At 42.4% G+C, this 23937-nt stretch overlaps 1 protein-coding gene and 1 non-coding gene across 3 annotated transcripts in view; both read left to right on the forward strand.

Annotated features, from left to right (window-relative positions):
- LOC105255486 overlaps positions 1-23937 on the forward strand; it is a 59558-nt gene that overhangs the window by 11757 nt on the left and 23864 nt on the right. The window contains exons 2-4 of one of the 2 annotated variants that reach the window (XM_025408236.1): positions 18154-18378; positions 20554-20679; positions 22124-22132. In XM_025408236.1, coding sequence (XP_025264021.1) covers positions 18174-18378; positions 20554-20679; positions 22124-22132 — 340 coding nt within the window. In that variant the 5' untranslated portion in view covers positions 18154-18173. The remainder of the gene's footprint in view (positions 1-18153; positions 18379-20553; positions 20680-22123; positions 22133-23937) is intronic. The other variant, XM_025408237.1, reaches the window with a different exon arrangement.
- Trnaf-gaa lies at positions 19466-19538 on the forward strand. Its single transcript has one exon. It is a non-coding gene; the product is annotated as a tRNA-Phe (tRNA).

Here is a 23937-nt window from a genome sequence, read left to right on the forward strand (position 1 = left end):
GAGTTGCCGCACGATCGACGGAAAAATTCAACGACTGAGTTTCCCCCGATGTTTCGGTCCCGCGTCTTGTATCGCGTACATATTTATACCCCTCTCCCTCCTCCCCCCTCCTCCCCCTCCCGTCGTCGCTCGAACGCGCCGTTCGATCGCGAGCGATTTACAAAATTTATGGAGGCTATTCTGCCTCGTCTTGATCTTGATTTTAGTACCACCGGTTCAACACGCGGCCGACCGAGTTGTGTCGGGGACCATGACGTAAGTCTCGCTTCCTGTTTGCCCGGGTCGACTTGACACCGGCACGACCACTGCCCGTTTTTTGCGACGTTTCTCGACGTATTCGCAATAATCTGCGCCGCGAATGCCTCGGCACCTTCGAAAGAGCTCAATCTTTGCGAATAATTCCTTTCTTAACCGAGGATACTGGAAAAGTTCTTCTCACATCGACTTGACGCAAGAAACTGTGAATGTGCAAAACATTTTTTCTTTCTTTTACGTTGACAATTTGACCGAAAAGCGATGGAACGCTAGAAGAAGGTGTTGAAAAATTAATGACAGTTAAAAATCTGAGCTCTAGCAAATCTTGAAATCTGGGGATCTGGATACAGCTTCAATTCGACAGGTTTGAAATTTTTTTAAGGATGTTTCGTACCTATTTTCAAATATTGAGGATATTTTCAAAATATTGAGAATTTAATGAAAATTGTACAGAATGTCCTTATATATGTTTAGAATCTTCGGTACAATTTTTAAATCGATTCACTAAAGCGTTCGCAAGTTGTAAGGATTTTAATTTGCACCGAATTAACATGTGTTCTTATGGGAAACGTATAACCACGTCGATTCAAATGACAAAAACACATGGAAATAATATTCAGAATTTATTTAAAATTTGCAAAAGTGTAGTTTAGATACAGAGGAAATATTTGGTCAAATAATATTATACAAGTACTAACTGGTTAAGAAGATATTAAATATAATTCAATGAAATTAGCCACGTATCTGACACAAGGCGAAATTCTCTGTCAAATCATTTCGATTAACAAAATTCGGAATATTTCAGTAAAAACGCAATAAATATTAAAAAATACATCTCTGCACTGTAGCTAAGATCAAATTGTAATAATCCACGCAATTTCTCAAAATACACCAAAAGTGGATATATTCGTCAATATTGATTTTCAGCTACTTTTTGCTGGGATTATACATACAAAGCATCCTTAATCGCAATACTTTGGATGCAGCTTCAATTCGAGAGGTTCGAAACCTTCTTTAATCGCGATACTCTGAAAATAAATATTAGGAAATTCCGAATCATCAGACAACCAAGTACATCTGCGCGATCGAGCAATTATTACTTCGGAATTCGTCACGGTAGGGGATACAAATGGATCTCGACAGATACGTCGGAGTTTTCTCCGGCGAAAATGGGAACTCTTAATGATGCCTGCTCGCCGTGGGTCGGCTAGAGAACATTTGGAAAGCACGCACTCGTTTTTCGACCGAGTCGCTCTCTTGGCCCGGGCCGACCGTCAATCATTCAAGGGACACACATACACGTACACATACTAGTCGTTTTCCGTCACTCCTTTGATCCTACCCTGTAATATTGTTCCTCTCCTGCTTTGACTTTCCCGAGATGTCAGTCGAAGCTGCCTCTCGTGCGGATAAAGGTGTGTATCCTCTCGATACGCCTTCTCGATTTCGCCTTCCCTCGTCGTCCTTGTCGCTTTCGCTAGCGACGATTAGCCGTTCGTTTTGCCGACAACGGCTTTGCGGCAGCTGCTTTTGTTCCTCCTCGTAAAACCGAAAATATCGTCCGATTATTATGTTTCCTGGTAACGACATTGGCCCGCGCCTCTTGCGAGCATCGACTTTTTCGCCTTCTTCGAAAGTTCCGGCTCGTATATGCTCCTCAAACTCGCGCCCGAATAGAGATATGGAAAGGGAGAGAGCGAGAGGGAAAACGCAGAGATTGCTACGTAGAACTCGAAAGTTTCCCGGACAGTTTTCTCGGATAACAAACTTTTTCCCTCTGACCTTCGCAAACTCGAGAATCTTTCTTGTAATTATAATAATTAAGGTTTCGAGAAGAGAAGAGGCGCGCGAAAAGGCGGCGAAACGAAGGCGAGACACACGGAAGAGGGCAATTTTATTAATTTATAAAAATTATATCCAAAATGGCGCAAGAGCCATTAACGTTATTATTGTAGTTTTTTTAGTTTGAAATAAATAATAATTAATAAGAAGAAAGTTGTTTCTTCCCGCGATGCAACTACTTGCGTCATTTTGGATTTAATTTTTATTTATTTATTTGAGCTAAATTCCTATTAATTATTAATTTATACATTATATATAACGATCGATGAGGCGATTTATCCTCTTCCGGATAGAAGCATGATGTGAAACGTTTCAATTATATAATTGTACATAATATATTGTTGAATTTTCGATTATTTCGGTCATGAAATCGATTCTGGAAGGTTTCGAGAAGAGGAGAAGCGTGCGAAAAGGCGGCGAAACGAAGACGAGATACACGGAAGAGAGCAATTTTATTGATTTATAAAAATTATATCTAAAATGACACAAGAGCCTTTAACGTTATTATTATAGTTTTTTTAGTTTGAAATAAATAATAATTAATAAGAAGGAGGTTGTTTCTTCCAACTACTTATACCATTTCGGATTTAATTTCTATTTATTTATTTGAGCCAAATTCCTATTAATTATTAATTTATACATTATATATAACGATCGATGGGGCGATTCATCCTCTCCCGGATAGAAGAAAAATGTGAAACGTTTCAATTATATAATTGTACATAATATATTGTTGAATTTTCGATTATTTCATGGAATCGACTTTTATCGGGAAGTTAATTTTGGGGCTTCTTCCCGTCTTTTTCTCCTCTCTTCTTCTTTTACAATAGAGAAAGGAATTAAGAGGGAAATTTGCTCTCACGATTAATAAATTTATAGGTTTAGGACGTTACTTTGCGGAGAAAGCAATGTTGAAATTGCGTTACTGCGATAATTATCGATGGTCCTTTTGAAACGCTCTCTGCGCGGATATTCAGGTGCAACAACTGCCATGAGAATCGTAGCTGCAAGACGATGAATGTCCCGAATGCCCATATTGACAGTAACGCACAGACAGCCTGTGACAATAACTTGGCCAGAGTTTCCAGAGATATTTCCAGCTCGTAGAAATGGCAGTAATTGCCATTGCCACGTAGCCTCTACGCATTGGATCCCATGGATGTCTTTCTTTGAAAATAAAAAGAATGTAAAGGAATTTGACAACAATCCAAAGTTTCGGAAAATGCCTTCGCTTTCTAAAAGTGGCAATAAAACGATTAAGATGACCGAGCGAAAATTAATGCTCGAATCTTTGTTGTTGCGAAATATTTTTCAATTCTCGACATCAAACAGGGATAATCGATTCGCTATCGTTTCGTGGTTTTTTTTTCTTAATTTATATCTTTTTTACACCTTACATCTTTGGGAGGGATTTCAATACATGCCCGTCCACGTACAATGGCAAATAGGACAATAACCCTGCTGCGCAATCTTATTTCACACATCAACGGAACAAAACCGCACATCCGCCGGGATTAATTTCCGATTACGCCCCTGGCTGACCTGTACTTGCTTTATCCGAAACGACAAGTGCGTGCAGTTGGCTAGGTGATTGCGCTAAAAATTTGTTCTATTGACAAAGGGGAGGCGGAGGGGAGGCGGCAGTAATCGACCTGTATGTGACGCAGCGAGAGGATACGAAAGAAAGGACGAATGTGAAAGAGAGAGAGAGAGAGGGAGAGGGAGAGAGAGGGAGAGAGAACGAGAAATAACGGCGAGGAAGGGACAGGATGGAGATAGCGCAGGCATGCAACAAAAGTAGATATCGCAGCATGATATCGCTCGAGCGTATTGCTGGGTGCGAGCGAGAGAGAGGAACGGATAAGAAGGAGACAGAGCGAGCGAGAAAAAGAGAGAGGGAGAGAGGGAGGGAGCGCGGACTGGCTCTCTCGTCGGTGGCAGAACCGGCGTAGAAGGGGGCCTCTAACCACTAGAGAGAGCGACGTACACAGCGGTGCTTAAGAGGGTTTTTGCAGTTGGGACTTTGCGATTTTTTCCATCATTTCGAAAGAGACTCGAGAGACATTTCCGAGATGCAAAAATGCGGCAAAATTTTACGACGCTCAGACTCTTGAAGATTTAAAAGATGCGATGGATGAGACGGTTCGAGATGCGAGAGAAGTATTAATAAATATTTTTATTTGTGTTACATTACATCTTGTATTTAATTGATTGACGATTTTCGTATTAATAAAAATTGTCGACGCGAGTTTAAATTGATACTTTTTATCGCGTGGTTCCGATGATGAGAGAGGAGAGATTCGTCGCGAGACGTCTCGCGTTAATCATGCCATGTAACATTCGCGCGGGATCTTGCGAAACGTTTTCAAAACTTGCTATATACAGATCGTTTTACAACTGTTGCGGAATACGTTTCGGGACAAACGCCAAATTTTCAGGAAGAAAATACCGCTTCATCCGTCCGCTCTTATCCAACTTGCGTCTCAATCATTCTGACGCAATAATTCCGACCGTGCGCCGCAATTTCTCGCTTTTCCGAGAGCGAGAGGATCTCGGAGTCTTCGAAAACTGCAGCGGGAAATCTCGGTGTAATTAATATTCGCTGACCCGACGAGCCGGTCATCGGGATATCGGGAAGAGAATTCCCTCAAATGGATCCTTCGAAGCGACGCCCCGCTTGTTATTCGAGGAAGTCTGGCGCGCGTGCTGTTTTTTTGTTAATTATGCTTATGCCTTTTTCATCGGCCGGACGGTCGGGAGAGCCGTCTACCTTGCTCCAAGTCGAGCAATTAAGCGGAATGGCGCAACTGCGTGGAGTAACCTAGTTGTGCGTCTTATCTCGCATCGGCGGCGTAGCGTGCGAAACGCGTGTATCTCGTTGGCGCCATCTTTTTTCCCCCTGCGACCGACCCGTTCCCGTGATCGTGGATCGTTTTAACCCTGTTTCGCCCGTTCGTTTGCCGCTGTTACGTCTCTCGGCGCGACCTCTAAAATCGCTATTCGGTCGAGCACGCTGTATATATGTGTGTGTATTTATCTATGACGCTATTTTACATAGATTGTCAATACGATGCGCATCAATTTTATCGATAAAAATGTCTGAAAATAAAATTTTGTGATGATTGTTTGGAAATCCCTCAGACGTTCGACGAATAAAAGTGGATTTTCATCTTTTAGCGACGCGTCAATTTTCCATGCTGGTAAAATGATGGGGAAAGAGCGGTTGAAAATCTTGCTCGTTACTCGCATCGTATTTTTCGACGTACATAATTTATAATTCCCAACGGGAGTCGCCTTTAAACGAGGTCGAATTACGTTTCCTCGGCGTGTCCAGCGCGCGATCGCATCGACGTACGAGCGCTACGTCGATCTGATAACGTCTAATCACCCCGTTGCGAACGTGGCAGACCGGGGCGGTAATGCCCGCGATCGCGGATGCGCTTTTCCTGGCCGACGTTAAAGGCGCTTTTCCGTTTTCCGCGTCGCCGCACTGAGAAAAATCGTTTGATTGATCAACAAGACGTATATGATTGGAGGCATTTTGGTTCAATCAAACAAGAATTTCTAGTTATCATGATAAGACTCGATTTTTTATAACTAGAACGTTTCATAGATTTTTACTATAAGGATTTGGTTAGTACTTTCTGGTTGGATCTATCAAGTTTCTTGTTACATTAATTTATTTGCTTGCTTCTTAACTTAACTCGTATTCAATATTTGCCATAAATGTGTATAAAAAACTAGTATTAACATTAAATCCAAAGTATATTTTTTTTCTTACGAGCAGTAGTGCCAGAAAGAGAACGCTAACTCTCTGATTGTGTGTGTTTGAGCTGTATGCTCTTCTTGCATCACTGTTTATCAGTTTAATTTCTAACAAACTGAACTTGAAATAATTTATTCAATAATCTGGATTGAATTTATGCAATAATCGTGTTGGAATTCAGAATACTAAACAGACTTTTGAGATTAGATGGAAAAAATTTTAGACGACTTGGTGCTGGCGAGTTTAGTATTATTAGCTAGAAAATTTAATAAATTTAACAGGAAGAAATTAATCAGATTCATCTGGTTCGTCCATTTTTCAACAGACATAGTTGAATCTACCAGAATTCTAATTAATGCAACTAGATTTTTTTCTCAGTATTGCATTACTGTTTATCAGTTTAATTTCTAACAAACTGAACTTGAAATAATTTATTCAATAATCTGGATTGAATTTATGCAATAATCGTGTTGGAATTCAGAATACTAAACAGACTTTTGAGATTAGATGGAAAAAATTTTAGACGACTTGGTGCTGGCGAGTTTAGTATTATTAGCCAGAAAATTTGGTAAATTTAATAGGAAGAAATTAATCGGATTGGTAATTCCTACAAGAATTCTGGTTCGTCCATTTTCCAGCAGACTGGTTGAATCTACCAGAATTCGAATTAATGCAATCAGATATTTTTCTCAGTGCGCCGGCAAAGATACATCTCGTTGCGTCGCCGAGCTTTTCGCGCATCGAGAAAAAAAGACATGTCAAATTTCGTAAAAAAAAAAACGAAAAATTGCGCAAAGTTCTATCGTTTATCGAGATGGAGATTTTCGCGGAGAAACTCGCGGCTGGAGGTGTAAAGTATGGCGCACGGTGCGTGAGAGATCGCGTGATTACGAGAGAATAATGAGACTCCTCGAGTCGGAGACGGAGTGCCAAATCGCTTCCGTGCGAGGCGTTTGCCTCGGCGAGCGCATGTGAAGCGAGCCGAAACATATGGGGAATCATATGGAGATGCGTCCAAGAGGCCACGCTGGAGAGAGACCCGCGCGACAGTATCCGCTCCCCCCTCTCCCCTCGCGCGCACACATGTATGCGCGCGCGCGCGCGCGAAGATAGAGAGACGCTCGACCGGAGGACTCGCCTCCGCTCCGTCTCTCTCGCTATCCGTCATGGCTAAAAACGTTCGCGCCACCCGTCCCCTTATTCACGCGTGTAACCCAATTTTCACACGCCGTTAAATTCCGTCAAGAAAATGAGCGAGAAGCGCTCTATTACAGGTCGCTCGCACGAATGGCCGAAATGCCACAACTCAGGAATTTCGTCTCTCCGTCGGGCGAACGCGCCAGGTAAACACGCGCGGGTACGTATGCACGTATGTATCGACCTTCCTCTCTCCCGAAGACTCGGGCTGCAGTAATTTCCGTCGCGCAAACGTATACATTTCGTCGAATGAACACCAAGTGTCTGATAACGACGCGTAACGTAAGCTCGCTTACTTTTTTTTTTCCGCCACTGGGTTCGATAACGCGGCGAGAGCACGGTGGAAAATCGTAAACGAGCGAAAACGAAACGCGCCCCGTACTCTACTCGGCAACGACAAATAATAAATCGGCACTTGTGTCCGCGCGAGACGAGAAGCATGCATAGGAAAAGGAGAGGGAAAGAAAAGAGAGAGAGAGAGAGAGAGAGAGAGGAGAAGCGCGCGGGGAACGATAGAGGGAAGGAGAGAGAGCGAGAGAGGAAAAGAAGCGTAGCTTTGGAGTAGAGGAAGAAGAAGAAGAAGAAGAAGCGAACGCGAAGAGTCTCGTTCTGTGGCGGCGGGGAGGAGGCTGAAAAATTCAGAAAGACACCAAGCGAGAAAAGGAGACGGCGAAGGTGCAGGAGGGAGCGGGTTGGCGAAGCGGCGGAGGGGTCGGGAGGCGGGCGAGCGGGTGGACGGCGAGGGAGGAGGGCAGAAAGCTCTGAAACTCGTTGTTAAAGCCGATAGAGCGCTACTACGAGCTCGTCGGCCTTGCTCGCCAACCGAGCCGCGCGTATATCCCCTTTATACCGGGTGTTGGAAAGAGAGAGAAGGAGAGAGAGGAAGAGAGAGAGAGACCTCTCTTTCTCCTTCTCTCTTTCTCTCTCTCTCTCTCTCGCTCTCGCTCTCTTTCTCTCCTTCTTTCTCTCTCGTCCACTTCCTATATATCTGAACGCGCGGGCGCGCAGATACGAGAGTTCCACCCATCTCTCTAACAGCGCGGGCATATATACGGGGTGATCCGTGAAATCGTGACCGACCGATCGATCGGTTTTTTGACGGTCTCTCTCTCTCTCTCTTTCCTTCGTCACGCTCGACGTCCGATTACGGCTTCGGAACGAAAGCCCGCGATCTTTAAGATCGATCGTTTGAGTTTTGATAATAAATTCTGCGAGCGATTTAAAATTTATGTTTCCTCGATCGAAAAATATATCCGCGTCTCTGGGGTTTTAAAAAAGCGAGGCGCGATGAAATGGCGAAACTTTATTGCCCGAGTGAGTCTTGTCATTTTTTAATTTCTCTTTAAATTTCCAGTCGGATGCATATAATAATGAAAATTTACTAAATATTTCTTTTAAAGAAAAATGTAAACATTCGACGATTCCGAGCGCTATATTTTCCAAAGAAACATTCTAGTTTCATTATTACAACAGCTCCGTTGTTCGAATTAAGATTGAGATTTTCAAGACACTCTGTATCTATCTGAAAGGTCCCCTTTTTCTCTCTCTCTCTCTCTCTCTCTCTCTCTATCCCATCGTTAGAATCTCGAAGGCGTCGGTTCCTCGGCCGCGCGTTAAAAACGCAAAGTCGAAGCGATATACGTTTATTTGTCATACGAATATCGTAACCGCGTTCTGAGTTAGGTCTGGCGCTCGGCTCAGGTTGGGTTAGGTCTAGTTTACTCCAATTTACGAACGGCGGGCAGTCGGAGGAAGGGGAGAGGGTGGGGAGAAGAGAGCGGCCCGAGGGACTTTAATTTCCTCGGCGTGTGTACGGGGCCCGATGGTTTAAAAGCGCTCCTAAGAACCCGCGGGGCTTTATGGGGGTATGCCAGAATTAACCATTAACGTGTGATTGTACTGGCGGAACCCCGCCGAAACTTGACACCGCGATCTCTCTCTCTCTCTCGCTCTCGCTCTCGCTCTCGCTCCCTCGCTCTCGCTCTTGCGCCTGCTTGGTGCCAAGGCTACGTCGTACCGAAACGTGAAACATAGACCGACTTGTTCGATTGGTCTTAACCAAGCGCGGCTAGAACGGAGTTAATCCAACGCTATCGCAACGAAACCAAGTTGGTCCAAGTTGGGGGCCACTTTACGCAACGAGTAGCCGAGCAAATCTGGACAATGAGGAAAATATAACCTGCCGATAACGACGGATACGAAGAAATGCAAATGCGGATTGAAAAAAAAAATATGCGCGTACGTACGCGCGATATGGGTGCGTCGCGTGGTCTGGAAGAAAAAAAAGTATAAAAGATTGCGTTTCTCAACTTGCGGTATACTTTCAAAATGGCGCACGCGCGCGCCATTCGTTCGCGCAGCCTCTCTCCTCATTTTTTCCTAAGCACCGCATTCTTGATTCTTGCCACTTTTCAGTGCATTCTCGTCTTCGGGGAAAGACGGTCGACCCCGCGGAACCGACGAGAGAAAAAAAGGCCGCGCCATTTGGCAAGAATCGACCAAAATTTCATCGCTTCCCGTTCTCGATTTTCTCCCGAAAGTACAAGTTTGGAAAAGTTCCTCGACAGGATAAAATATTATCGACGAAAAGAGAGAGAAAGAGAGAAATATTGCAACTTTGCGATTACACCCTGATTTCGCTTTTCTCAACATCGTTTCCCGACGCGTCCGCAGAACTCTAACGCAGACATTATCCTCATTACCGTACACGCTAACTGATGGCTTCCCCGTCGTTATAGCCATTTTATGATCAACACACGCAAGGCTAGCTATGTATACGAAGTCCCTTGCCGTCGTTGGAACGTTGAAGAAGCGAGCGAACCGAGTGCAATCGCACTCCAAACAGATCACAATGGATTGCGAGCGACAATCTCTATCGCTACATCGATTTATCCGACATACTTTGATGATACTTCCATGATACTTTGATATTTATTTTTTGCCCCCTTCATTTTCGACTCGAGCGATCAAGCTAACAAAGCGACAGTCGATCGATTAATGGTCAACGTCGCAAGATCCGGAGTAATTTCGCGCGATTACGCCAACAGGAATCTTCCACGGGTTCGAGGGAAACGAAGAAGGAAGAGAACGCGGGGTGTGGAGTCATTTAATTCGGGTACACCCCGTGAACGCGGCACCGCGGGCGATGGTGGGGCGCCAGTTGCCTAGCGACCTGCCCCGGGAAGCCCCGTAGTCCTCCTCGGGCGCACTTTGTTTGCCGTAGTCGCCGAAAACACAAAGCTTTTCGTGACTTTTCGCATAGGCCGGCTATCGCGTGGATGGATAACACAGGATAAAAATAGTAGATGCAGGGCGATGCGCGCACTTTTGCGTCTGGCGAAGCCCAGGTTCGAGCTAGCTTTCAAAAATAAAGAGAGAAAAAAAAAAATATATATATATATATATATATATATATATATTTTTTTTTTATATATATATGTAGACGATATTAACGGAAAACTAGGGGAGTGATGTCGCTTTCGTTTTGTAAAAATAAACTAAGCGCATTTTCACCGGAATCGCGGATCTCTCTGCTCGTTCACTTTGATCGGGAGCAATTACAGCGAGTTTCGGTACCCGAGCAGATTTCCGATTGATCCAAGAGCTGCCATTTAGTTTGGACGAGTTTGCATCGTCGGATATCTTTAAAAACGAGCGAGAGAGAGAGACTCCGGATAATCGCTGGCAACGGATGAACAGACTCCCTCCCTGTTCTCCGGTTCCCTCCTCTCTCTCTTCTTCCCCTGCGTTCGGGTGAAAGTTACGCTCGGGAAAATCGCACGGATGAATCCTTGATCCTTGATCCTCGACGGCTCGTGAGAGTATAAATGGAAAAGCGTGCGAAATTCCAGAACGACGTCCACTTTCTCGTCCCTTTAAAGCCGGCCTCGAATGCAAATAGCTAGGACGAGCGAACTATCCTTCGCCGCGCGAGTTTTTCCGACCTCTCCTGGCATGGCTCTCGCGTATACGATTAACCCTTAGACGCGCAATTTCGTCCAATACCGACACTTGGATATTGTCACGTCATACGTGTATAAATAACATTTGCGTTGTCTCCGAGTTGCGACACTCGCAAACGATCGACGACTTTATTTTCCGCTCTAATTCCTGTATATTCGCCGAGATAAGATAAAATCTTTAATGACTCTTAATGAAGAGAAATTTCTCGATATCCGAATATGATAATTGAAGAGAGAAAATGTATGATAATGAGTGCCTCCATGATAGTTAAGTACACTGAGAAAAATCGTTTGATTGCATCAACAAGACGTATATAATTGAAGGCAGGATGTATATGATTGTATTTGGTTAAATCAAGAATTTCTAGTTATCATGATAAGACTCGATTTTTTATAATTAGAACGTTTAATAGATTTTACTATAAGGATTTGGTTAGTATTTTCTGGTTGAATCTATAAAATCTATAAATTTCTTGTTACATTAATTTCTTTGCTTGCCGCGGCGAGCCACTCTTAACTTAACTCGTGTTCAATATTTACCATAAAATGTATATGAAGAACTAGTATTAACATTAAATCCAAAGTACATTTTTTTTCTCTTACGAGCAGTAGTGCCAGAAAGAGGACGCCAGCTCTCTGATTATGGGTGTTTGAGCTGCATCCTCTTTTTGCATCACTGTTTATCAGTTTAATTTCTAACAAACTGAACTTGAAATAATTTATTCAATAATCTGGATTGAATTTATCCAAGAATCTTGTTGGAATTCGGAATATTAAAGAGACTTTTGAGATTAGATGGAAAAAATTTTAGACGACTTGATGCTGGAGAGTTTAGTATTATTAACCAGAAAATTTGATAAATTTAACAGGAAGAAATTAATCAGATTCATCTGGTTCGTCCATTTTCCAACAGACATACTGGTTGAATCTACCAGAATTCTAATTAAAAAATGCAAAAAGATTTTTTTCTCAGTGTAAAATATCGAAGTACGATCTAACGCCAACGATTCATCTAAAGGTATTAGATTATTGCTCGAATGGCATGTCATGACTAACAACAAGCGTGAAACTAAAGACAGAGTCGCGCGTGAAACTTTGGACGTTTACAGAAATGGACACCATAAGCGCTACCTGGGGACACGACTATATCTCTTTTGTCTTGCGCGTCGATGAAGGCACCTCTCTTTACGCGATGACAAACGTAAACGCGGCGAGTAAAGAGTAACACTCGAACGTACAAAATCACATCGATCACGCAGCATCACGGGGCGTCTCTTAACGCTGACCCTGATTCTAGGAAAGGGATGAGAAAAGGAACCTGGTCGGGTCCTGGAATGCTGCGCCTAGCTTAAAATCCTCGTCCTATACCTGTCCTTCTCCCACGTCGCTCGTTCGCCGTTGATCTCTCGATCCTCTTCTCTTCGACTTTGGTCTTCTCGCGTGGAAAGAGTTCCTCCCTCTATCTCTTTCTGCCTATCTTCTAAGCGAGAGTTTCTTTCTTCTCTTTTCGTCTTTCGTCCCCCCCCCCCTCCGGCTCTGCCGCCTCTCTCGCCACGTTGCCTCTTCTTCGTCCTTCGGTCCCCCTCCATCGTCCACTATCGCGGTCCCTTTCCTTAGCTTCCTGTCTTCCTTTTCCGTCTTCTTTGAAACTCGCTGCTTCTCTCTCTTCCTTCCCTTTCTTTCTAGCTCGAGGTTCCCATTTTGTTTACGACTAGAAGAGTTTTCGATCGTGCTCATCTTTACGTTTCATCAGATTCGCGATTTGATTTGTGACTTGGGCAATCTTTTGTTGAAACGAAAAAAAAATTGATTTTTTGAAGAAAATAATTCGAGTCCTTGAATCTGTACAATGAGCTACGCCACAAGCTTCGTTATCTTATGACAGAAAGATAGGAGGCAGGAAAAATTCCTGCGTGTTCGAGAGATTCGGTTCGCTCGACCAGCCAGGTGTCCGGACGGTGAGCGAGCACTATCAGCGAACGCAGGAGCCCGCGGGTCGAGAGAGAGAGAGAGAGAGAGAGAGAGAGAGAGAGAGAGAGAGAGAGAGAGAGAGAGAGAGAGAGAGAGAGAGAAAGACGGACGAAGGAGCCAAAGCATGGGTGTAGGCGAGACGCGGCGAGACCCCGACATCGAACAAGGACGAAGAACCTGTCCTCTCGAACCGAGCCTCCTCTACTCTCGGGCCTTCTCTGAAGAGGCTTAAAGAGGCCTTCAGGATTCGGCCTCTCGGATCTTGGTTTATAGCCGCACGAACGAACGCGGCCGCGTCTCGAGAAACGCGTTTCTAATCACGCCGGAATAATTTCCAGAACGGGAGTTAAACGAGAGAGAGAGAGAGAGGGGCTCGCGGCGAACGACGCAAAAATACTCGATTTGCATCTCTTTCAACGTCTCGAGACGATCGATATTCTCGAATCGTCGAGGAAACGAATAGTCAGTCGGAATCGCGAATCCCATAAATCTCGATTTTCGCTCGTCGGTTTCTTCAGGTGAGCGAAAAATTTTCCCGATCGCGCGAAAGAGATTGCAGATTCCGCGAAGCGAAAACGGCGTCTTTTGCGCGGCGCGTTGTTAAAGATCGGAAATTTCGGTCCTCGGAATAGCGCGGGGCTGTATGTGGAAATGACAGCCGGCTCGGCTCGGTCGCCCCTGTCATGTCGCGCGCGGGGTGGGCGGGGTGGCGCGGGGGCGAGGGGAGGGGGGAAGGGAGGGTGGCGCGCGCGGGAATCCTGGCTACCCTCTTCCCCGTCGCCTGGGCTGCATATATCGACCCACCGACGGCGGAGCGGAGCGTGCACGACCCCTGACTCGCGCACACATGAGCGAGAGAGAGAGAGAGAGAGTGAGAGAGAGGGGAGACTCCTTAACCCTCATCCGCGTGGTTCGCGGGGTTGAGTTTTGACGGGCTATCGGAAATCAGGCATTGGCGCTTTTCGATCATTCTTGCGCGGTAAATAACGAGCGATTGTTGACGAGTATTAGTTGATGAATAACAATCGAAGGAGGTGGAGATCTTGAGAGAGAGACGCATGCGTGTCTCTAGATCCCGCGGGAGAATTTCGGAGAAATAGGCAGAAAGCGAAATAATCCATCTCGGAGAGATGGAGAGGAAAACGATCGCGATTCTCTTCTTCGATTCTCTAATAATCTCCATCGTGTGTAATAAAGAGGAATAAGAAACAAAGAGAAGATTGTAAAATCCGTTTGCCTTGTTTCGCCGCTTCGAGATACGGACACTTATAATCACTCTTGCGATTGATTCCTCGGAATTACAGAAACTGCGCACATCGTTACATCCGCGCGGCGTAAAATATTCATAACGAAATTAGGTTTCCTCGGCGATGGGGCGATAGCGCGCCAGCCGCGCGCGTCGAACGAAAAAAAAAGAAAAAAAAAGGCGGAAGTTGAAGAGCGAGATTCCCGCTGATCGCGACGTAATCAGAGTCGTGCCAAGGAGGAGAGAGAGACTCGCGATAGTCCCGACCCCGTAATTCGTCCCGTCGATGGGATGGGGAACCGGGCGGGGGGAGGGGGGGGGCGAACAAGAAAAGTCGGAGGTGTCAGATTTTTACGAGCACCTGTTCACCATTTTCCCTCCGCGTGGAGAGGGCCCCGCGCGTCGTCAGGTAGAGACGCGCAGGGCTCGTAGGGCCCCGCGTTAGGTACCCTATCGACCTGGAAACCTGTTCTTCCTTCTCTCTTGCATTCCCTTCTCCGCCCGCCTCTCCCTCCCCTCCCTCCTTCCCGCCCCCGTCGTTCGCTCCGCTGCTGGCGGCGGGAGCGATGGAAATGAAAAATTAGGCCGTTGTCGAGACCTCGCCTCCTTCGGAACGCGTCCTCCTCTCCCCGCGTCTCTGCCTCCCCTCGCGCGTCGTCGACTTTTTCGTCATCACCATTTATTTATCGCACGCCGACACGTACGTACGGGGTGTTTGTAAAACACGCGACCAGATTTCTACGGCGCGCGATCGGGCGGTCGAGGCGAGATAAGTTCCTACGGGCTTACGTCAGATGGTGCTTTATCGGCACGAGTTACGAGTAGCTTTATTTTCGATCGCTTATCAGTTTTTGAATATCCCATCCCGTTTCCGTCGAGGAAAAATCGACTCTGAACAAAAATCCAGAACTGTGGTTGGTTATTTGAAAAAAAAAAAAAAAATCTCTCCAGGAAGAACGTCACTTTATCCCGTGTCGTCGACATATTTTTTCCATATTAACGATTTATTCGCGCACGCATCTGGATAAAGTAAAAGATAAATCGATGATTTTAAATCATGCGCATTTTGAACGTGCATGATGTATAAAAAAGATTGTCCGAATTTAAATCTTTGCATTTGCCACCAAAATATTCTATTGTACACATGTAGATAGATAGATAGATAGATAGATAGATAGATAGGTAGATAGATAGATAGATAGAGAGAGGGGGAGAGAGAGAGAGAGAGAGAGAGAGAGAGAGAGAGAGAGAGAGAGAGAGAGCTGGTCGATTATACACCAAAAAAATTGTATTCTTAACTTAAGAATATGCCACTTATCTTTATAATATATACCACTAAAATAGGCGTCAAGAGGATCCTCTTAAGTTAAGAGGAAAATCTTTTAAAGAAATATTCTTAAGAAAAAAATTCTTTGGATTTAATAAATTTTGTTGAAGTCAAATAAATTTAATTATTTGTCTAAAAGTTTCTTTCCGCCTAATTTCAAATAATCTGTTTAATATTCTGAATCCCAACATGGAATCCCAAATTCAATCCAGATTAAATAAATTATTTTAATTTCAGCTTGAAATTAAACTGATAAACAGTGATGTCAAAGAGGATGCGGCTCGCATGCACACAGAGAACCTATGCAGCGTTCTCTCTTTCGCATCACTGCTGAGGGAAAAAAATATACTTTGGATCTTACGTTAACACAAGTCCTTTATATACATTTCATTTCATGATAAATATTGAATACGAGAAGAATTAAGAGTGACGTCGTCGCGTAGCGGCAAGAAATGTCGCGCGCACGAAAATCGAGTTGCGGTGCAGAAGTCGCAAATTAAGAATATACTCTTATTCATTAGGAATATATTCTTATTTATTAAGAATATTTATTAAGAGGACTTGTAAAGTATACATTTGAAGAATACAATTTTTTCGGTGCACGCCACGTGTATTCCTCCACGATGTATACCCGCGGAATGACAGGTTATTGGCGGTTAGTCGTTATTGCACGCGGCGAGATCGAGGGCGAGTGCGTGCGATTCTCCGCGTAAGCGGTTTATGCGTAAGCGCGTGCGTGCACGCATGACCGAGCGCACGCGAGGGCGCGTCAAGGATCGCGATTAACTTTGTACTCGTGTAACTCGACTGTATAATTCTCTCCCGCCGTCGCTACGTTTCTTATGAAAATGGCGCGCGTGATATTCATTACGTTCCCGCTAATGCGGCCGGTTACGTCGTTGCATTGTGTCGTAGGCGTTGTCGGAAATTAATCCTTGGCGGCGCCAAACTTTTACTCCGCGATGTAATAAATACAATTGCGCGCTGCATCTCGCGTGTATCGGTGTACTTTTGTCCCAAAAGCTGTCCATCGTAGATGAAAATTTATTAATTAGAATCGACGCGCTTCGACGAGAGATGTTTCATGCAAACGACGTGATTCAATCGTATTTTGCAATTCAATCTAACGATAAATCTCGTTTGCCAACCATTGTAGATTTTTTTCTCGTGGAGGTAAGAGCTGATTTTAATCAACCGTTTGCATTCCTGACACATTCCTAAGAGCACGAAATTTATGTCTGTTTTCTGCATCGATTAATCTGATTTTCTCAAGACCAAGTCTGGTGTAATAATAACTAGTTTTAAAAGCTGGAAGAAAAATTTATCGGCGTTAAATCTAAGCAAAGAAGGATCGATCTCTTTTAAACTGCTCAATTTACACTTGTTACTCTGGGAAAATAAAACTATTCCTTTATTAAAAACAAAGCCGAAAGATTGCGCGGCAAACAGCAAGTGATCTCGAGGCCGGATGTATCGATCTACGATGATTGTCATGCGTACACCCTTGGACGCGTCACCCTGTATATCTCTAAGAGACTACATTATGCTTGCCGACCTGTTGCTACCCTTTCCTACCTCCCACCCTTCCACTGTTCCTTCCGACCTAATCCACCCGCCGCTTCGAAACGGAACTCCCTTCCTCCTCCCCCCCCCGTCCTTCTCGTATGCGCCTTCTCGTGCTCCTCCTCGTTTAGCTCATTGATACCGTTCTATATTTTTCGTTTCGGCCTCTTTTGCGTTTTGATGCCTTCCCCTGATCCTCGTTTCTCTTTTTTCAATCTCCATTTTCCATCCGCTGTCTCTTTTCCACGTCTTCTCTCCTTCTTTTCTTTCTCTTTTTAAGTCTCGATCCTTTTTCGAGTTGACTTTTCCCTCCACGCGAGGCCACTCTCTCGACTCGAAATACCGCGATATCGCAGTATCGATACTTTGATATAGTATGGCATCGATATTTTTAACTCGATAATTTAAAAGTATAAGTAATTTCTCGCCTCGTATCTCAGCCGATACGTTATTTTCTACCTCAGACTCTAGGAGAATTTATAGGCATCGACTACGGTCTGCCACGCATGTATCTACGGGGTGTCCGGGAACGACTAATCATAGCTCTAATGACTCTTTGTTCAATTTTGAATCGATACCTTTTCCCCTTACTCGAAACGTCAAAGCAGTATCTCCGCCAAAGTTTCTTGCGAATCGATGTTATTTTTCAAACGAGATTTTGCTTCGAAACTCGAGCTTCTCGGAATCGTCGGAATATTTCAAAGTCGAACGGGATGTGAAAATGTCATGCGACGCGAATAACAACGGAAAATCTTTCGAGGAGAGAAGCAACTCGATTAAAATTAGGGGATCGTCCCGATTGCGCACAGTCCCCATCGGACGCACCACTTTTATCGATCGGTGCCTAGGGAAACCAGTACTGACTGACCAATCGAAAGTCTTCATTTTCAACTGGCCGATAAGTATCGCGTCCGATTGGGACTCGCTCGAAATTAAGATCGCCATGTCCCTGTCGCTCATCCGTTCTCTCCAACGTGAAATTGAGATTAATGCCGTGCGTTTTTTCTCGATACTCTGATTGCAGCCTCGGGAGGGGGTGGTTCGATGTTGGTCCCTCCCGTGGCCCAAGGTGGGACCGGCGATCGTCCCGTGGGGGACACGGTGGCACGGGCGCAGCAGACGACAACTGGCACCGCCGCCGCTACGACCCTATGGCCTTTAGCACCTGCGCAGCCCAATCAGGTTCCCAATCAACAGGCCCAGGGTATACCACCCCTGGCCGCTACGCCTGCGCCCGCTCACAGTCAAGGTTCGCATTACGTCGTTTATACATGTATGTGTGTATCAATTATTGTTATTATCTCGCGGCGGCGTAATAATCCGGAGATTAAGCTCCGAGAGGATTTTCACTCGAATAAGATGTATCGATGAAACTCGCATCTTATTCTTAACCCTAATCTTTGTTCTTTCCTCTCGACATCAGCGAATTTTTTGATATTAAATATTCACGAAAATGCGAAAAATAAATGCTAAGAAAAGATCTTGTCGTAAGCTACACTGAGAAAAATCGTTTGATTGTATCAACAAGACGTATACGATTGAAGGCATTTTCATTAAATCAAACAAGAATTTCTAGTTATCATGATAAGACTCGATTTTTTTATACGTATTAGAACGTTTAATAGATTTTACTATAAGGATTTGGTTAGTATTTTCTGGTTGGATGTATAAAATTTCTTGTTAATTAATTTCTTTGCTTGCCGCTAGACGGCGAGCCACTCTTAACTTAATTCGTATTCAATATTTGCCATAAAATGTATATAAAGAAAACTAGTATTAACATTAAATCCAAAGCATATTTTTTTCTCTTATGAGCAGTAGTGCCAGAAAGAGGACGCTAGCTCTCTGATTGTGGATGTTTGAGCTGCATCCTCTTCTTGCATCACTTAGAGTTTATCAGTTTAATTTCCAACAAACTGAACTTAAAATAGTTTATTCAATAATCTGGATTGAATTTATCCAATAATCTTGTTGAATTTAAAATATTAAACATACTTTTGAAATTAGATGGAAAAATTTTAGACGACTCGGTGCTGGCGAGTATTATTAACCAGAAAATTTGGTAAACAGGAAGAAATTAATCAGATTCATCTGATTCGTCCATTTTCCAACAGACATACTGGTTGAATCTACCAGAATTCTAATTAATGCAATCAGATTTTTTTCTCAGTGTAGATGAAAAATGCTCCATATTTTATGTATTTTGTTTTTTTTTACGACGCGTTACGTAACATTTACTATTGATCGGAGGTCGTTTACGCTTGATATGTAATAAACTTATCATGCTTTATATACTCGATAACTCGAATTTAAGTTGTACGTTACAATTATCGTGTGCCGAAATAGCTCAGTTGGGAGAGCGTTAGACTGAAGATCTAAATGTCCCCGGTTCAATCCCGGGTTTCGGCAAAGAATTTTTTTTTTATTTTTTGCAATATTTTTTTTATAGAAACGTCAGAAAAATACGATATTCCTCTTTTATAATATTTTTAAAATATTTATCAAATATTCATCTTTTTTTTTTCTTGTTATATTGACGTTCACGTTCGTATAACTTGGTATACCACTAGCTGTATGTTATATAACATTTATATATTATACTTGACCTAAATCAATGTGCATTTACTCAGATTATTGATTATCATTCGTTGACAAATTGGAGGAAACATTATTATAAGCATTTTTATGATTGTCGTATAAATAATGAGTTATTTGTTTTCCAAATTAGTCCATCTTCAAATTAGCATAAATTTTAATGAGAAGCGGGTTTTATGCTAATATGTATCGCTTTTAATAATTTTATGATAATTTTTATACATATTATTTATACATATCTTGTGCATTGACAATCATTTTGCAACATCCATAACGGTTCATCAGGGAAATTGAAGATGAAATTCTGATAATCTTTTTGCATATGGCAATTAAAAATACGCACAAGATGGTAGAAATGTTATTACATCCGATAAAAATTGTACACATCAAAATATGATTGATGCAGAAAACTCATAGTTTAATCAAGGCGTGTAAAACAAGGCGTTAACAATAGACACGAAAAGATAAACCGACACATATTTTTATTTTTTTTCATGTTGAATATCAAATATTACGCAGAGAAAAAAAAGAGAAGCGAAATAATCGAATCTTTTCCGTCCTTTATTACATAATAGTTGCATATCCGGGGAATGAGGAAAAAACGAGCTGTATTTTTTATCGGGATGTTTAGGAAACAGAGATATCAGTCGTGTCAATTGGTAGATTTTACATTCCATTTTTATATAGTTTTAATGCGTCTCTCGGGGATACACAGTTTACGTAATCGAATCGAGATTTAGGTGTCTCTCGATCGTGACTTTGTCGCGTGTCGTTGAATTATTTGGCCTGGATTAATTATAAACTCTCCGATATCTTAATGATGTTATAGGTGCGAACCGCTACGGACTGTACTCGTTATTCCCAGGGGGTGGCGGGGGCAGTTACGTCGCCGCTACTCCTGCCACCCCCGGGCAACCGACGCCGGCACGGGCTTATCACGCGACGACGCACAAGGGTAAGTTTACAACGACTTCCTCTCTTTCGTTTTCTTTCAAGGCCGCGCGTCGTTTACACACTTCTTGCCGCGCGAACGCGTTTTACGTGCTTTACGCAAAAATTCGGGAAGGAATCGCGCGTCAAGAATTGTGTTGTCGTCTTGTGCAAAATGTAAAATAATCGAAAATGTTCGAGATTGATCCCCTGTAAATTTTCACAAACATGTTTTCTCCTCCGTTAAAACGCGTCCAAACATCAATATTTTCCATAAATATGTATTTTCTCGATTATATATGTTATAAAAATCAATCACTCAAAAAAATGATCTTGCAACTGTAGCAAAAATTTTCTAGGTGCGAAAAATTAACTGAAGCAGATAAACGATTAGCAAATATTGTAATATCGTATTTATGTTGCACGTAATCAATCTAAATGACAGAGACAGAATTTATATCTGAACTGTTTGTGAAATTTAGAAAGAAAGTTTTTCTGTGGCGTCTATCCATGTTATGATCAATCCATACTTATAAAGTTTGGCTGTAGTACACAGAAAATACTAGCAGCAAGAACAAATGAATATATAATCCTAAATTTTCTAGCAGATATTGCTAGAATGTTACTGCTATAAATTCTGTGACAAACGATATTCTATCAGATACAAAAAATAGCGATAAATTTTGGTTGCAACATCTAGAAATCTACCTACATTAGCAAAACATTTTTTTGAGTGTATAATATAAATATCATCGAAGTGGATCTCGATAAAGAACCGCATAAGATCAGACAACGTTTGATCGAAGGAACCGATTAGGAATCACTTTTAGATCGAGCTTGGCCATCCTCGCGATTTTCCCGACCGTTTTTGGCGACAAGACGGCTCGAGCCTCCCTCGGATAATTGAAATCTCACCGGAGATTCCATTTTCGACAAGATTCCGAGAGGGAGGAGGGGAATCGACCCTCCGGGTCCCTGCGCGTCGCCTTTTCTCTCTTTCTCCGGAATCTGCCGCTCGTCTACTTTACCACCACGTCGCTTTACGAAGCCCGCGTTTTGGGTTACACCTCGGACAATGAGGTTGTTAGGGCCTGAGCAGATTCTGAGGAAGGAAGAGGGATGCGCGAGGCAAGGGAAACGGTCTACGCGACAACCGGACACGCGGCAATTCTATTTAGGCGCGCATTTTTCTTCAATCTCTCTCTCTCTCTCTCTCCGCGTCCTCTTGCGAGCTTTTAATTGCGTAATTGCTCTATTGTGAGTTTTGAGAGGCTCGACCGGCGAAAGACTTTCGCGTCCCTTTTCGAAAAAACGCTATTTATATATAAAACTTGCATCGCTAATCGAAAGCTGGCGAATTTTCGAGCCTTCCATAAATCTCAAAACGACTTCCCCCCCCCGGTAAAGATTTCACTTTTGCAATTTCTAATTTTCACTAACGTTATTTTTCACGCTTCGTTGGGATGCAGAAAGGACAAGTAAGTATAAAGTCGAGCCTGACAAGAAAAGAATCGCAGATATACACGGTCCGTCCCAAAAATACCCGACCTATTGTTCGCCAAACAGGACCATCTATTAAAATGACAAGTAGCTCTTTTTCCTAATACTACAGTTATCTTAAGTTTAGCCGCGCTATATTTGTTATAACGAGAAAAATGAAAATAATAATTGTTAAAATATTAATGTTTGTCGAAAAAAACGATATGGATCAAAGAGCAAATGTTAAATGTTGCGTTTAATTAAAAAATTATTTTCGAAGACGCTCAAAGCGATTCAATAGGACCTCGACAAAGCGTCAAAGCTTAATTTAGAAACAGAAACATGAGCCAACATCGAAAAAAGTTCGAGTGCAACAATCGGAAACAGTTCGTTGCTTTTTTTGATTCAAACGGTTTAACACGCTTTCAGTACTTTTTATTTCCGAAATTTAAACAGAAGCTGAAAGAATAATGTTTTAATACGATTTCTGAAATTTAAAAGACTTTGACCGATCGAATTCGAGGCAATTTTCAATGTTAGAAAACGAGAAGAGATGTTTCCGGAAGCTTTTTGAGATGAAGCGAAGAATGCATTTCTCCAAATGGATATACTTTGAATAATCATTTTTCAATAGCACTAGTCGCATTGTCCATAAAGCACTAATTCGGATATTTTTGAGACAGATGTAAATGCGAAATTTTGACAAAATGCATCTTTAAGAGATTGACATTTCCGACATTGTCCGCTAACGGCAGTCAATTCCGTACGCATGGTTGCAGATATCAAGGTATTTTTCACACACGTTAATTTGCATAGGCAGATACGTATCCGCATTTAGATAAAATCAATAGTCCTAGCGATGGCGCAGCGCGCTGCCGAAGATATATCGCGCTGCCGCGCGCTCTGATGGAACGTCGCGTTCTCTCTCTCTTTCTCTCTCTCTCTCTCTCTCTCTCTCTCTCGCAAGAATAATGCGTTTTCCCTGCGAAACGCGGATTTAAAAATATTAATATCCGATCTATTCCAGCACTATACTTCTTTTTTTTTGTTTTTCCGCAAACTGCAGTTGGCTAATTATCGATAAAATATTCGGTTAGAGTAATTATCGATAAAATATGGAATTTTAATTATTAATGAAATATGGGATCAAAATATCTATTTCAAGAGATACTCGTATTTTATAAATTTTTAAATCTCTCTCTCGCGTATTTGATTAATAATTGAAAATAACAAGTTTTCTTATTTCAAGGTACCTACTAGTATATTAAGTCTTGTAAGAAATTATTTGAAAATTTTCTCAAATCTCCTGAATCCCCTCTTGTCTCTCGGGTATTTTATTAAAAACTCTAAATAAAGAGAATATTTAAAAAATTTTTTGCGTTATCTCTCCATAAAATAAGATTTTCATTGTATGCATTTTCCAATGTTCTCATATAAAAGAAAAACGCAAAATCACCAAGTTACTCAAATGTTAGATTTATTTGAATGTACTGAAAAAAACTGAATAATTTTCGTAAAATAAATATTTTTCACTGACATAATATTTTCATTTTTTATCATTAAGAATTAAAATAAAGAACGTATATTATATATTATCAATGTACTGAGACATTTAATATAGAGATAAAAATGTGTGTACACTTTAAATTGTATATTGCTTATCAATTGTCGATATTTGCGAAAGCAAATTATCAGAGTTTTTTTTTTTTAAACAATTTTCCAAGTCCCATTAAATTCCATAATAATTTCCCCATTTTTCATATAATTTCCCGAAAATTTCAACTTTTCCATGTTTTTCCGTTGG

The sequence above is a fragment of the Camponotus floridanus genome, unplaced genomic scaffold, assembly GCF_003227725.1.
Source record: "Camponotus floridanus strain SB8 unplaced genomic scaffold, Cflo_v7.5 scaffold2, whole genome shotgun sequence".
In the NCBI taxonomy this organism is placed as follows: Eukaryota; Metazoa; Arthropoda; class Insecta; order Hymenoptera; family Formicidae; genus Camponotus; species Camponotus floridanus.